This window comes from Epinephelus fuscoguttatus, linkage group LG17 (genome assembly GCF_011397635.1).
Source record: "Epinephelus fuscoguttatus linkage group LG17, E.fuscoguttatus.final_Chr_v1".
NCBI lineage: Eukaryota > Metazoa > Chordata > Actinopteri > Perciformes > Serranidae > Epinephelus > Epinephelus fuscoguttatus.
In genome coordinates, this window is record NC_064768.1 from 14,012,564 (window position 1) to 14,028,949 (window position 16,386).

The following is a 16,386-nucleotide window of genomic DNA, read 5'->3' on the forward strand; positions in this document are numbered from 1 at the left end:
TATCTCAGGAACAGCAGGGGACACGTGGTCAGATACTGAATTGGTGACACTAATCTCAGGTGTCCACTTTAAAACTGTGGAGATTGTATCAATCTTCTGTGCTGCAGGGGGGAGATGTGTGTGAAGATTCCAAGTTTAAGAATATGTTGTTTCAATGCAGCAACGGCCATATTTGAAGCATTGTCGTTTCCCATGGCTACATATGAGTCTGGACAGACATGGATGTAAACTGCAACTCAATTGGTTTGCAGAGGCATTCAACTTTGAGGTAGTAGTTCTTGTTCTTTTTAACTTGCTTTTTAAAAGTAATCCTACATTTTTATGAAGGGCCTATTTGGGATATAGTTGCAGCAGGGCTGTCTGCACACCCCCATGTAGCTGTTAAGTTGAAACAACCTGGCTTCAGTTGTGTACTTGATCCGAATAGGACTGTACTGTAGTTCTTGTTCAGATTAAATATCTACCAAAAAAAAACAAACAGGCAAAAACACACTACACCAGGAATGCTAACAAATATGATCAGTATTAAACAGTTATCATGATTATTATTATAACAGTCATGTTTTTCCTGATAAATCAAGTAATTAAAAAAGGTGACATCTTCAAATTGCTTGCCCCCACGTCCAAAGTTGATCTATACGAATATTTAAGGCTGCAACTAACAAATTAAAACCAAAAATAAGTATATTAGTTTATATTAATTTATTACTAATTATTACTGTTAACTATAAGTAATTATATATACGTGTGTATAAATGTGTGTATGTGTTTGTTTTGTGTTGTTTTTTCTTTTTGCAACGAAATTTGCTCACTCTTCTTCTTCTTCTTCTTCTTCTCTGCTTTCTGTCGCCAACCTCAACTTCCGCTATGTCCCCGGTATCAGCCTATCAGCCCAGCAGCAGCAGTGAAGGTACAGTCCTCCACACAGTGTACACCACAAACACTGCAACTGTCAAGCTGCTGATTTGTAACTTCATACAGTAACAGTTAATCTAGACAAAAGGTAACTTGTAACTAATACTAGCTGCCACCTGCCTTCGCAAAGGCGAAACATTAATTTAAGGGCTCTTGGGTTAGCTAACAGCTCGTTAGCTAGCATGCTGCTGCCTCAACACATCAGACAACTGCTCTAGGATTAAATTCATCTCGTCATGACCGAGTTAAGATGTCGAAAAACAGACACTGTGGAGGAAGATAAAGAAGAGGACGAGTGCCCGAATAAGGCTGAGTTGAAGACCACACGTAAGTCTAGCTAACCTAGCAGTTTGCTAACAGAACACCAGTTAGCTTCCTGTGCAAAAACATCTAGTAACTAAGCACAAACGTCACGTCTGACATGGTGAAGATTGTCATCATATCAAACAAGTCTGTCTTTTTCACCTGACCAGATACTAATGAGCCGGTGAACACAGGGGAGGATGAAGGCTGTGTGTCCATGGGTGGAGATGGAGATGAGATGCAGCAGAAAGTTGAGGGTGAGGTTAAAGAAGAGGATGCTCAACATAAAGAGGAAGAATCAAACAGACCAGAATCATCTGTCAAAAGATCCAAGAGTTCCTCTACATGTAAGTTTATGTCCTAAATTATATAGTGTTGTGCAGTGTTGGGGAAGCTACTTTGAAAGCCTAGCTTTGCAAGACTTCTCATTGGAAGAAGTTTAACTATAGACAAGCTATCTTTAGGAGAAATCTGGTTTGGTTCATTAAAACTAGTCAGAAAAAGTAGTTCAAACTGCTTCGTAAAAAAGTGATCAAATTGACAATATACACATGATATGGAATTATTAAAAAAGTAGAATACAAAAGTCACATGCCAGCAAAAAATGCACACTTAGAGTGTTTTGCAAGCGGTGTCCACTTGATCACAGGTCATAATTGTAAGCAATGTCAGCTTTAGTTTTTTATACAGTTTCCATAAGTCAGACACCTGCCTTCAAGAAAGTAGAGTCTGTGTCGGGGTTTTGCACTAGGATTACTCAGGTAATCTTGAAAAATAGCATGCAACAGTTTCTCTGGACATTTGTTAATAAATAGCAACAATCAATAGTTCTGACTAATTGTGGTCAAAGGGGGTTCAATTACATAGAGGCAATGGTAAAATAAAAATTAAAAAATCATCTGTTTTCTTTTATGGACCAAATCTGTTTGTATTTTAAGACGTTAACTACACAAAAACTGGCATAAAGGTTACCACTTGAATCAGTATACAAATTGAGTTGAACTACCAGCAAGCTACAAAATGTATTTATATTACTAGTTTAATTACATGTAGTTCATTACTTCCCAACATTGCAGATATGTTTTTATACTTTCAGCACTGCTTGATGCCAGTTTTATAAAGCAATATCAGTGTCAGTCCTCTGTTACTCCTACTCCGTGACTGATGATCTGGTGATCTTTTTGTAGGGTTGTGGCACTTGAGACAGCTGTTGAATAACCACAGAATCAAAATTTAATATTCATGTATTTGCACTATTTATTTTGTTTAATTTTAATGTTGTTGGTCATTGGTGCTTTTATTTATATTGCTATTTATTTATGCACCTACATCTCTCTACATAGTCCTGTCTATTATTTATTTGTCCAGCTTTGTTGTCTTTAAGATGAAGCTTTAAGAAGCTTTAAGAAAAGAAAATTCATTCATTTGCTGTAACCTCTTATTCTGCTTGGGGTCGCGGGGGGGCTGGAGCCTTTCCAAGCTGACATTGGGTGAGAGGTGGGGTACACCCTGGACAGGTCGCCAGGCTATCATAGGGCTGACGCACAGAGACAGCCAGCTACTCACACTCACACCTATGGGCAATTTACCAGTTAACCTAACCTGTATGTCCTTGGACTGTGGGAGGAAGCCGGAGTACCCAGAGAAAACTCACGCTGACACAAGGAGAACACGCAAACTCCGCACAGAGTGGCTCCCCCACTCGTGGGTTTGAACCCCCCACCCCCACCCCCACCCCAGATTCAAACCAGGAATTCTCTTGCTGTGAGGTGACAGTGCTAACCAATGCACCACCGTGCCACCAGAAATGAGAATACTACATCAGAATTCACCTAAAATGATTTGTGATGAACAGCTAAACATTTTGAGATGCAGTTTTTCCATATCTATGCATATGTATCAACATCACAACAGATGTTTCTTTGTTTATAGTAGCGTCTTGTTTATCTGTAGAGTCCAGCCCTGTATAAGCAGTTAAAATCATTAATACAGATTCCTTCTTAGAAAAGGGAAAGAGACTAGTGTCTCCAGTGACTCTATAAACCCTTGATTATGGTTTAGCAGGATAGTTACAGAGTGAAACCACCTGAGGGCCTTTAAAGACAGAGAAAATGGGTCCAACTTACTTAGAAGTATTGTTGTGATATGTGATGTGATATTATATTTCTGCTTCTCAGCAGGTTTTTTGCAGCGCATGGTGAGGGTGTTCTTTGGATGTCTGGCAGCAGTTGCCTGCGGCATGCTTTATGCTGCTTATCTGTCTGCATATCATGACAGAAAGTTCTGGTTTTCAAGTAGACAGGTATGCTTTACATGGGTCTGCTTCTATCAGATTTCCACTTCACTTAATGCCATGAACATATTTATCCTAAAATTCACCTCCATGTGTCTCAGGAGCTAGAGCGTGAAATCACCTTCCAAGAAGGCAGTGGGCTCTATTATTACTACTACAAGCACATGCTGACCGCACCATCTTTTGAAAGAGGTACATGAAAACTTTCTGCTTCTTCTTAAAGAAAGAAAATTTAAGTATTTAACTAAATACAGCATTAAAATGGACACTAACTTAAATTAAAGGGCTACGAATGTCAGTCGATCCTTGTCAATCAAATCTGTGCTTATGTGGTTTGTGTTTTCCAGGGTTTTATGAGCTGACGCTAGATAACAGGACTGTTTCAGGTCAGACCATCAATGCAGTGGAGCGTTTTTCTCTGTATCCAGAGCTCATTACAAGCCTTATATACAGACTTATGGGCAGCCAGGTAGGTTGTTTTTGTCTGTTTGTCAAATAAAGTGCATTAAGTACAAGCATGTCAGTTTTGTCCATGCTACAATACATTTATGTCTTTCTTTTTTTTTTTGTCAAATGGTAATATGTGATGGAAAATGTAAGTACTTTCCAAGACACATGACTTTTTTGTGTGTTCAGCACAAGTTCAGCTACAATAATACCTATGTAGTATATATTTCATGATTATACTTATAAAAAATAACAGGTAGGTTAAAGTTTTGTAAAAAGTAGTTTAAGAACTGTGCTAGAACCCATTTTGATGAACTGTTTGGGTCACTTGAGGTGATTCTGTTAAAGCTATAGTGCATAACTTCTGTTGCCTCCCGGTGGATAATGCGTTATTACAACTAATAAGCCAGCAGCACTTCCATGTACACAGAGTAACACTCGCCACACACCGTGTACACAGAGTAACACTTGCCAGTCGCCCCACACTGTACACAGAGTAACACTTGCCTTTGTGGTAGGATCCACTTCTGAACCGTGTCTTGGCCGCTTCTCCGCCATGTTGCTTTCTCTTTCTACCTGCGCTCTACCTCTTGCTATGACACTCTCCGCTCTTCCTCCCCCTCCCTTCTTGTTGTGAGGAAGCATTTCCTGTGTGCCAGCGCGGGAATGTCGCCGGTCGACACGCATACTAAAAATGACATATATTGAAAAATACCGCGAGATGTTAGAGGAGCCGATCGACTTAATCAGCATTGTGTCATCTCCTCTAGTAGTGGCTTGGGTGAAACGGACATTTACGGACCTGTAGAAGTTACACACTATAGCTTTAAGTCATAGGAATGTATAAAGCATTAACACTTTCATCTACTCCATTGATGTGGACAATTAAGTAGTTATCTAAAAATGTATGTCCTGTTGTTTTGGAATAAAGAGTTGGTGGTGGGAGGAGGGGTAATCCCTCTGTACACTGACCATGCAAAAGGTGCCGTTCACAAGTGAGGACAAGTAAAGGAAGGGAACCCTGTAGATAGCAAATCTCACAGTGAAAGCCAAGAATGAATGCAAATACAAAAAAAATATCACTCTTCGTGTAGTTAAGAGTCTCATCTGCTACCAGTGTAGAGGGCTTTTCACCTCATAACACAATAAATGAATCACTGCATTGAGCCAGAAAGAGTGGAGAGGAGTCAAACTTTTGTATGGCATCACTTGTATAACTTAAATTATGTCAGTTATCACAAGGCTTCGTTTTAGCACTTTGTTTTGGGGCATTGGAGTTCTGGCGTTGACTTTTTTAGTATACAGCCATTTAAAGCAAACAGTGTGTAGAGTTTTTGCTCATTTCATTTTTGCCTTGCTTGTTATAAAACCTTGATGTTTCTATGTCTGTCTTCAGGATTTTGTGGAGCCGATCTACTTCTATGTTGGAGCAGTTTTTGGCCTCCAGGCGATCTACGTCACAGCTCTGTTTGTATGTAGTTGGGTGATGAGCGGCACCTGGGTTGCTGGTATGTTGGCTGTGGCCTGGTATGTGATCAACAGGTGAGAGGAAAATTTGCCGGCCTGTTCCCCATAATTCAGTATGAGATTTCTTTGAATGCCTCATGTTTCTCAGTCAGATCAGCTTAGCTCCCTTTATCAAGCATCTTATTTTTCTTAATTTTTCTCCCTGTTGCTCCTACATTTTGATAACAAATGCCTTTAAACGAACTTGAAAAATAGGACGCTAAAAAAGCTGCTGTTTAGACAAATAAAAATCCCATATTCACTCATTTTCTCTCTGGTTTATGGTGACTTGTTCACTCTACAACACTTCTTTGGGACATTTCTTCCTCAGACCAGATACAACCAAAGTGGACTTTGCCATTCCTCTGCGGGACAACTGGGCTCTGCCTTACTTCTCTTGCCAGGTTGCAGCTTTGACTGGATTCCTGAGTAATAACATCAGCTCTGCCACTGAGGTGAGCCTCTCATGAAACCATTAAGAAAAAAGCCTGTACTATATCCAAGTTAGGTGGAACTCTGTATTTAAGCACACATGAATAAAAATGTATCTCCCTGTAGATGTTTTGCTATCTCACCATGAGTGCCACCACCTTCACATTCCTCCTGGTCTGGGAAAACAGCCACTACGTGCTCTTCATCCAGGGCCTCTGTCTTTTCTTGCTTGACTCCTTTGATCTGGTGCCACCACGTAAGGTAAGAAATTCACGGCACCTGAGTAAGAAATATTCCCACACATAAAACAACAATTTGTCATTTTTACACTGTGGCTGTTTTGCAAATAGACATACAAGATGTAGCATGTTAAAGGGCCAGTGTGTAAAATGGGTTGAAAACAGTGACATCAGTGGTCAAATTCTAGATTGCAGGGCTCACTTGCTCACTCCTCCCGTTGGGTAAATGACGGTGGCCTCGTAGGGACAAAAAGCCTTGCGCACGAGTTTTTCAGGAGTAGGTCTATCTAGCCACGAGGTGAATGTTTATTTTGAAATCTAAGCCATGTTATGATATTGTAATGAATCCCTCATGAGCAGGAGACCAGAGGAGCGTTCGGGAAAAAGGCCAGTTTATTTGAGCACTCCAGAAACTCCGGTAACACTCCAGGGGGTAAAAGACTCCGTCCCAAACTCTGACTCTTCTAGTGTAACAGACACACTTCATAACTTTACACACACATACTCATTTACCATACTGAGTGGGGACCCCCCTCCCCTCTCTGCTCCACCAATCTCCAGCCCGCACACTGACTGACAGCGTAGCCGGTAAACAGAGCTCAGCTGTTTATTTAGCCTAGCAATATCTCCGGACTATAGTAGCTGCAATGGACGACTTTGAACGCGATTTTGAAGAGTTTCTTGTAGCGGACACAGACCCAGAGCCATACCTGTTTGAGCCGGAGCACACAGATGAGGAACTCCATGTGTTTGATGCTGAGCGGGTGAGAAGAGAGGCTGAATGCACAGAATGGGATTCAGTACTACTGCTACCATCGTTGGGGAGATATATCATCAGGAGGAAAAGCGCTGCAGAGAGTGCATCACAAGGAGTGAAGTTGCGTCTTCTTTTCCTCGCAGATGACGGTTCGGGTTCATTCTCTCCTGTTGCGTGGTAAGTGTGGTCCATTCGCAAACTTTATAACTAAAAAAACTTTTCACTACTCTCTATCAACGAACTACTAACACTCTCTGCTGTTTCCTCCTCCTTCTTCCTTCCTTCCGCTGTCTTCGTTGGTTCATTTATACACGCGAAACGCGTTCTCTGGCTGGCTGGATTGTCCGCTCGGTCTGCCGTACATACATGGCGGCGCAAGATGGCGACCTCTAAAGCGAGGCCCTTGCTATATATATATATATATATATATATATATATATATATAAAAGCATAATTATAAGGCTCCGAAAACCAAACAAATTTTATTTTATAGCGATTATACACTTGTATAAACATATTAATGGGTAGAATATTCAGATTCAGATTCAGATTGACAATAAACCATGCCAAATATTACACACTGGCCCTTTAATTAGTGAGCTTTAAGGCCCAGACACAGCAAACCAACATGAAAGACCTAGTGGCGATGAAGGCTGACTATTGTGTCATCTTACATCGTTTGTGTCTCAGCCAAAAAGTTGCACTTGAACACAATGCCAACTAGCAAATACATTTGTGCCTGTGGAGAGATAATAACTCTCCATACCAGCAGGTAGTGGTAGTCTGTATTCGTCATTCAAAAAGGGAAACTAGAAAATCGACAGAATGGATTCAAGATGCTGGTTATCACATTGACAACACAACCTGATGTTAAATGAATAAAGGATATTTACTGTGCGCTAGCAAACAATAACACAAATGATTACAGTTTCTGGTAAAGAGCTCAATGGCTAAAAAAAAATTCCCTTCTGTTTTCATTCCTTTTAAGGGTCATTCTGAGTGGTAATAATAATAACAATATAATACTGTGAAACCGCAATATTTTCTGAGATGGTTATTGTACTGTGAAAATGTCATACCGTTGCAACCCTATTGTGCACTGAACTGAACTGCCAATCAGTGTGATTTGTCTCACCAATGAGCTTCGCCAGTGAGCGGCGGCAGACTCATACCAACAGCTGATAGATGCTCACTGACAGCCCTCATTCACCTTGTCAGGGTACTTTGAGCTGTTTTTATTTGTTTATTTATTTGGATCCCCATTAGCTTCCACCTCAGCGGTTGCTAATCTTCCTGGGGTCCACCACAAAAATCTGCTGTTGGCAGGCAGATTTTGTTACCTTCAGACAGAGCCAGGCTAGCTGTTTTCCCGTTTACAGACTTATGCTAAGCTAAGGTAACTGGCAACAGCCTATAGCTTCATATTTAACTGACAGACATTAGAGTGGTATTGATTGTCCTATCTGACTTACGACAAGAAAGCAAATAAAAGTATTTCCCAAAATGTGGAACTGTTCCTTTAACCACTGAAATAATGACTGAAATCGACTGTTGTACTTTTATGGTTTACTGAAAAAGCTGCACTGTTTTGGGCTTGAACTAGTGAAGAGAAACACGTTTTGTTGACTGAGGAAATTCTTGTTTTGGCTTTTGATCATTGCCTTTATGACACTCAAACATGAATTAAAATTAATCTCTCTGCCAGTTATTCATTAGCATAAAATGTGTAAAAAGTGCAAAGTACAGTTGTTTTCTTTTCAGATATAATGGGCTTGGATTGCATGTTCTTCATGAACAAATGCTTTCCCAAAATTTAACTGGTGAAAATACCTGTTTGTTTGGTATGTTTACATCCTGCGTTGTGCACACAATCATCCTCAAAGACATTCATTTTTTTCTTTCTCTTCTATCTCTTGTTGTCTCTTGTTCTCCCCATTATCCCTCCATTTGGGATGTTCAGATGGCTGACATTCACAAGGTGTACCTCAGCTCTTTGTTCCTGGCCTACTTGTTCCAGTTTCAGAACTCGACCCTGCTCAGCTCGCCTCTGCTCAGCCTCCTGATTGGCTCAGTGCTCGCGAGGTACTTCCAGGTAGAGTTAGCTGCTCTCTCACATCAGAGCTTCATCAAATTACATATCACCATTTCAGTTTACATTGAAACCCAGATGGGCGAGCTTTAGTGCTGATACAGTTATTTTAAACATTGTTTAACAGATGATAATTAGTGACTTCTGATAACTGATTTATCATTTAAAAACTGATAACCTTCAGTGTTTAAATGTAGTGTGACACCATCTAACTGTGGTGTTCTGCATTTCTGTTGCAGCAAAAGATGAAGATGGGACCTCTTGTGGCAAGAGTGATGAAGCTCTTCCTCCATTTCCATCTAGTTTTTACCACAGGGATCACCTTCAGTTATCTGGTCAAGGTAGAAACTACAAGGACTGGCTGTCTCCATTTAGCCACTTGAAGTCAAGAGCATTCCTTAGTGGTTATTTAATTGTTGGTTAACCATCACTGTTTTCATTTACAGAAACTTATACCTGTAAGTGAGAGTGACTTCATTCTAAAATTCCTTGAGGTCAAATTTGGGCTTAACACAACAACGTGAGTCACAGCTGTTGCATTTAAGGTTCAGTGTGTAAGATTTAGGGGAGTTTAGTGGCATGTAACGGTTAGAAGTCCTTTAGTGTTCATTGCAAAGGAGGTTTTTACCATGAGCTGAATTACTCGCAGAGGTCTTCTCTTCTCCAAAACAAACAGACCCGGCGATTTAAACCAATAAATCACTAAATAAAGCAGCGTCATGTTACAACTTGGTGTTTCTCACCTGCTGTTTGGCATGTCGGAGACAGGCTCCTAGCCCAGGAACTGCAAATGTGTACTCGCCATTTTTCTGATCCAGACGTTCAGGAGGTTTTATCGTGAGCCGAAGTATCTGCAGAAGTCTCCTTCTCTCTAAAACAAACGGACGTGGTGATTTAAATCACTAAAAACATTGAATGAAGCAGTTCCACATTAAAAATAAAGTGTATTCCTCATGCCCTTGTCACAGAGGGATTGCAAACTTTGGGGACCTTTATAAACATGGTGGTGCAACATGGCTATCTCTGTAGAGGAGGACCTGCTCCCCATGTAGATATAAAGGGATTATTCTAAGGAAACGAAAACACAACAATTCTTGTTTTCAGGTGATTATACACCAAAGAAAACATACTTACTATAAAGTATTCCATTTCTACCAATATATCCCCCTAAATCCAACACACTGAACCTTTAAAAGGTTTTGAACAGTATCCACATTTGTTAGTATGCTATTTTCTATCAGTATAATCTAATCTAATGTAATCTAATTTCAGTTTTTTCTTTCCTTCTACGTCAGTGACTTCATCACCAACTTCCTCCAGTGCCAAGAGAATTTTCAGACACCTGGTCAGGACTTATTTCTGCGACTGACGCAGGCCTCAGTCCTTCCCTTTTACTTCCTGGTTCTCATTGTCTGCTTGGTGTCCACCCTACAGACCATTTACAGAAGACTCAGGTGAGACACTTGTGCAGCGCACAGTGGATTATATGACAGAGCTGGTGATCTCATCTTGAAGTTTTGCTTTTAAGGGCTTCTGTTTGAGGCTCTAGTCAACATTTATTGTGGTTCCACTTAATGACGAGAGCATTTTTACTTGTATACAGTGGCCAGCCAATGAAAACCAACCTCAGACTTGAAGATGGAAGAATAGGAGAGCAGCCAGAGGTCATTTATCATGTTTTCCACACGTTGCTTTTTGGAGGCCTGGCTCTGCTATTTGATGGGTGCGTTCAGCAGCATAAAAGTGTATTTTAGAATTCGAATTTTTGATATATTTCTACACGAACCATTGCTGAGTTGTTCAGTTATGGCTCAACTTGACATCACTTCTTTTTCATGCAGGATGAAATATTTATGGACCCCGTACGTCTGCATGTTTACAGCATTTGGTGTGTGTTCTCCTGACCTCTGGATGACTGTGTTTAAGTGGCTGAAACTGAAGTCCATCCACCCTGTAGTACTGGTGAGTGGCCCCTGATGTTCACTTTTAATGTTACATTGCAGCCTGTTTTGCAGCTGCTGGCTGCAGCGCTCTTGCTCAATACTGGCCTGATTTCAAAAATTGTTGTTCCAAAAACAAGGGGAAATTACGTGAAATATACGGATGTTTTCTGTTAAAGTGTTAATTGTTGCTTTTTGCTTTCCAGTCTCTGATCCTGAGCACAGCGGTTCCCACTATCATCGGTTTCAGTTTGTGGAGAGAGGTAAGATTTTCAGCTCTTTATCTTTTAAAGCTCTTCATATTGGACATTAAAAAAAACACATAATATCTTCCTCTGGTGCTCTCTTCTGTCCTGCAGTACTGCCCTCGTGTCTTAGCAGAGTTGTCTGATCTGCAGGAGTTTTACGATCCAGATACAGTGGAGCTTATCAGCTGGATCAAGTGAGTCATCAGATCTCTGTATTGTCAGAGATATCTATGAAGTCTTTATTATGGCATCTAACGTCTTCTTCTTGTGTTTCAGGTCACAGGCTCCGGTGGCGGCTGTCTTTGCAGGCAGCCCTCAGCTTTTGGGAACGGTGAAGTTGTGTTCAGGTTCAGCTGTAACCAGTTTACCGCTTTACTCAGACATTAACCTGCTGAGGAGGACTGAAGATGTGAGTGATGAGAAAGGAAAAAATAAGACTCCTGGTACTGGAAAAAAACAAAAAACAAAAAAAAAAAACGACTAAGACCAGAATGGGCGGCACGGTGGTGTGGTGGTTAGCACTCTCGCCTCACAGCAAGAGGGTTGCCGGTTCGATCCCGGGCGTGGGAGCCCTTCTGTGCGGAGTTTGCATGTTCTCCCCGTGTCAGCGTGGGTTCTCTCCGGGCACTCCGGCTTCCTCCCACAGTCCAAAGACATGCAGATTGGGGACTAGGTTAATTGGAGACTCTAAATTGTCCGTAGGTGTGAATGTGAGCGTGAATGGTTGTTTGTCTCTATGTGTCAGCCCTGCGATAGTCTGGCAACCTGTCCAGGGTGTACCCTGCCTCTCGCCCGATGTAGCTGGGATAGGCTCCAGCCCCCCCGCGACCCTCAAGAGGATGAAGCGGTTAGAAGATGAATGAATGAATGAATGACTAAGAACACAGAACACAAGGCCAAATAAAAAAGCTAGCTAGCTCAAGTCCTTGGGTAATAAAGAGGTAAAGAGGCCAATCTTGAAAAAGATTAAATCCATTAAATGCCCTCTCAAAATGTATTACAGTAATATGTAATTTATGCTGTAATGGGCCTTAAAAATGACAAAATGGGGCATTCATGATGGCCCAGGGGTCTAATGCACCAACCATGAACTGCAACGTTCAGTTACAGCCTGGGTCTTTAGTTGCATGTTCTATATCTCTCTCCGCTCATTTTCTTTCACCAATATACTACCTATAAAGGCAAAGAAATGCCCCAAAAACACAATATAGACGACATATATAGGAATAAAAAGCAATGACTGTCCCAATTTACTCAGTGTAGAGGTCTATGGTGGTGGCTGGCAGTCTAAAAAGGAATCTGAGGCACTTTGATTATAATTAAAATCCTTTATTCACAAGTCAAAGCATGTTGGTGTATCCTAAGTGAATAAAAGATTTTTAATTATAATCAACTGCAACTGCATCAAAGTGCATCGAATACCTTTTTAGACCGACAGCCCAGACAATGAACTTTAACACTGAGTAAGCTGGGAGAGTTATTGCTTGTTATTCCTATGTGACTATTTGTCCTATCCATGAAGAGCACCTGATGTTTTACAATTTACCTACACTGAGTGTCTTGACCCAGTGCAGCACATCCCCAATTCTTTCTTCCAGACAAAATATATATTTTATCCATCCAACTGATTCAGATTTTCCTTATCTTAGATTATTTGAAACAGCAAACACAGTTTTCTTTTTTCTTCACCTTGCAGACTTACCAGGTGTATGCAATGAGATCTGCAGAGGACATCTACAAGATACTGACCTCTCAGAAGACTAACTATGTGATCATTGAGGAGTCGATTTGTAACGAGCTTAGTCTTAATAAAGGCTGTAGGATCAAAGATCTGCTCGACATCTCCAATGGACATGTAAGTTAAAAGAGTACTTCACCGGAAAAGTGACTATTTGTATATAAATTACTCACTATGCATTACCTTTAATTCATGAAGACAACTTTATTTTTCTCGTATGCCTCCACTGTGAACGTAGAATCCAAAAAAGGTTAACAATCTTCATAAACTGAAGTAAATGGGGACCACATCAGACAACAGCAAAACATCCTCACTCAACTCCTGCAGTAGAATCCAAGTCTCATTTATCCAGTTGTATGCTCAGTACTTCCCAAACATATGTATTTTTACTAAAACATTATGATTGAAAACACGTCAGTACAGACAGTCTCATGCAGGGCCACGTAGCATGCCAGGCTGCATGCATACATTTTATTGCTGCTCAAGCGGAGGTCATATGCATGCTCAGGCACACTCAGGGCATGCCACCCTAAGGTGGAGGTGTTTTAAATATTAAGGTTTTACCAAAAATGCATGTGTTTGGGAAGTATTGAGCATACCACTGGATAAACGAGATTGGGTTATACTACATGAGTTGAGTGAGAGTTTGTAAATTGATGTCTTTATATAGTAAAGCTTTAGTTGTTAAATGTGGTCCCCAATGATTTAAGTTCATGAAGAATGGTTGCCTTTTTTGGATTCTTAATTCACTGGAGGCATGCAAGAAATACAAAGCTTTCTCCATTCATTCAATGTAAAATGGGGTGAGTAATTGATATACAAATGGTCATTTTGCAGGTGAAGTTCTTTTCTTATACTTATTGTTTTACCTCAAACTGCAGATTTCCATCTGCATGTCCAATAATGAGTGTTTTAAATTGTGCAGATGGCTGCTGTGAGGTGTAAATCAAGATTTTAAGTTCATCAAAGTCATTTTGGATGTTTTTCAATCAGACCAAGTGTTTATAGAATACTGTGTAGCCCATCAATGGAGAGCAGTGAAATAAATACCATGGGAGCTTGCACAACTTTGAGCACTTGCATAATATCTGCCAGTAGTCACTGAATAGGCATGGTATTCAGGTATATTTACTTTTGTGCTGATAGTTAGAAGAGAGAATTGATATCAAATCTAATTTCTTTATGACAAATACCACTGGCAGTCAGTCAGCTGGGCTTAGCATTAAGACCGGAATTAAGGAGAATGGCTAGCCTTGCCCTGTTAAACGTTAACAAAATCAGCACCTCTAAAGCTCACAATCAACATGTTGTATCTCATTTGTTTAATCCATACAGTAACCAAATTGTGATCCTGTGTGCTTTTACGGGGATTATGTGAGAAAGTAGTTTTTGGCTGTTCATCCCATATCCTCTTGTCTCATTCAGGTTGTTTATGACAAAGGAGAGATTTACTCTTTCTCCAAGCATGGAAGATTCTGCCAGGAGATAAAGATGAACTACTCACCCTACACAAACTACTTCACGCGAGTTTTTTGGAACCGCTCATTTCATGTGTACAAAGTGAACTCTGTCATATCCTTTCAGTACTGACAGCAACTCCAGCCACACTGAGCCTGGCTCTGCCCTTCTCCAGTGTTTCACATCATATCCACAATGTTACACAGAAGATTCTGAAAAGAAGTCTAATCACTGGTACCTTCCACATCATGGTGTAGATGGTAAAGCTGAAAATTCAACTGGGATCAGCTGAGCATATTGTACTGCTTTTGGCCTGTTTACTTATAATCAACATAAAATGGCCCTGTTTAGGTTGAAATATGCCATAATAATCACTGTACTGTTGTTTTATAAGCCATGTGTTAATGTTATTTTGATGTATTTAATGAAGGGAGAGGTTGATATGTGAACTCCATGTGCTCACTTGGCACAGACGCAGAGAGCAGCTGCTCTGACATTTTTTGGGGGCTCTGCAAAAGGCAATGGTGTATGATCTCTGCTGTTAAAAAGGACACCCACCTCAGTTAAGAGTTTTTGAGAGAGAATTTGATTCTCTGGGTCTTTCATTAGTCGTTGAATATATTTGAAGCTCATGAGCACACCTGCAGCACTGGAAGATAAAGAGCCTGTGATACCAGACATGAAATGTAGAGTTGCTTTAAACACTATGAATGAATATTTGTAGACAGGCTAGTATTGAAGTGTCACATGTGCTCTGCCTTTCCCATTTCATTTTTCGTTTCAGAGTCACTCTGTTTTATATCCAAATATCAACTGAACAGCCTAGGACAATATAAACAACATCTGTGGACTTCGTCTCAGCCTATAATGGTAGTGCAGGCTGGATGTGAAGCTGCTCACCTCTGTAGCTTTATGTTTACCATTCTCTTCATCTGGAGGCCTTATTTTGAGATGTTTGAATTGACTGACATCTCTTATGGATCACACCCTCAGCTGTATCCGAGACTGACAGGTCCCCATCCTCTGGTTCTTACGTCAAGTATTTGGTGGTAAATTCCTTCTGGTGCTATCATGCAATTCTCACCAATAACTGCTCCTCTGCAAAAGGCCATGTAGTGAATGTTAGGTTTTATTGAATTATGTAAAATAAAGGCGTGTATACAGTGTTTTTGTCATTTTGTGTTGAGAATTTTTAACATGCTTATGATGTTTTAAATGCCATTTTAATGTCATATTTTCATGCTAAGGGGAGGGAATAAGGTAAAGAAAAAGACAGCTTTATTTATGTAAAGAACAGCATAAGTTTTTATTTTGAGTCCTTTGGTCATTTTAAATTTCCATTTTAATGACATCTTTTCCTCTGCGATTTTAAATGTTAAGGCCATGTATTCTCATGCTATGCTCACATGCATTTTTTTTTTTGTTTGATTAGATGTTTTTTACAGGACTATGGGGATGGAAAATACCAGAGCTCTATTATTATTATTATTATTATTATTATTATTATTATAAATACTTAGAATATGGTAACCGTAACTTCACATAATTCCTACCAGCTCCTTCCAACCTCAGTCTTTGCAGAAGTGTAATAAGCCAAAGTGAGAACATCTTTGTGGGATGGCAGGACCTAACTTTCCCCATCCATGTTTTAAATTGGAGTCTTGTTTCTCTCAGTGTCCATATTAAAATAGCAATTTCTCAGTATCCATATTCCAATATCCACTTCTTTTTCAGTTTACTATAGACCTCCTGAAGTCCTTAGAGATGATTTTATTTATTTTATGTGCACAAGGTAAAAAATATTGTAAGGGATTTTTTGAGTACTCAGATCTTTTATTTAAATAAAAGTAGCAATACTACAGTGTAAAAATACTCACAAGTAAAAGCCCTGCATTCTAACTCTTACTCATATAAGGGTACAAAAGTGTCAGCATCAAAATATTAAAGTAATTATTGAATAATTATTAAGTTATATTACATATTTAATTAATCTGTAATATATCTGTTGATTTATGTTATGT

The 16,386-nt window shown here is 39.9% G+C and overlaps 1 protein-coding gene across 2 annotated transcripts; it reads left to right on the forward strand.

Moving 5' to 3' along the window:
• The first annotated feature begins 860 nt into the window (after positions 1–860).
• On the forward strand, positions 861–15,531 carry LOC125905107 (probable C-mannosyltransferase DPY19L4). 2 transcript variants are annotated; one of them, XM_049602970.1, is made up of 19 exons: positions 861–1,242; positions 1,389–1,565; positions 3,396–3,520; positions 3,613–3,703; positions 3,859–3,980; positions 5,355–5,500; positions 5,796–5,919; positions 6,023–6,157; positions 8,853–8,984; positions 9,221–9,322; positions 9,428–9,501; positions 10,277–10,435; positions 10,585–10,704; positions 10,823–10,943; positions 11,128–11,184; positions 11,281–11,363; positions 11,446–11,578; positions 12,866–13,024; positions 14,333–15,531. In XM_049602970.1, exons 1-19 carry the CDS (start codon positions 1,152–1,154, stop codon positions 14,495–14,497), a joined length of 2,316 nt encoding a protein of 771 aa, XP_049458927.1. In that variant the 5' UTR covers positions 861–1,151; the 3' UTR covers positions 14,498–15,531. The 2 variants fall into 2 exon arrangements, with proteins under 2 accessions (XP_049458927.1, XP_049458928.1); XM_049602971.1 differs by having other exon boundaries at positions 3,399–3,520.
• The last annotated feature ends 855 nt before the right edge of the window (positions 15,532–16,386 follow it).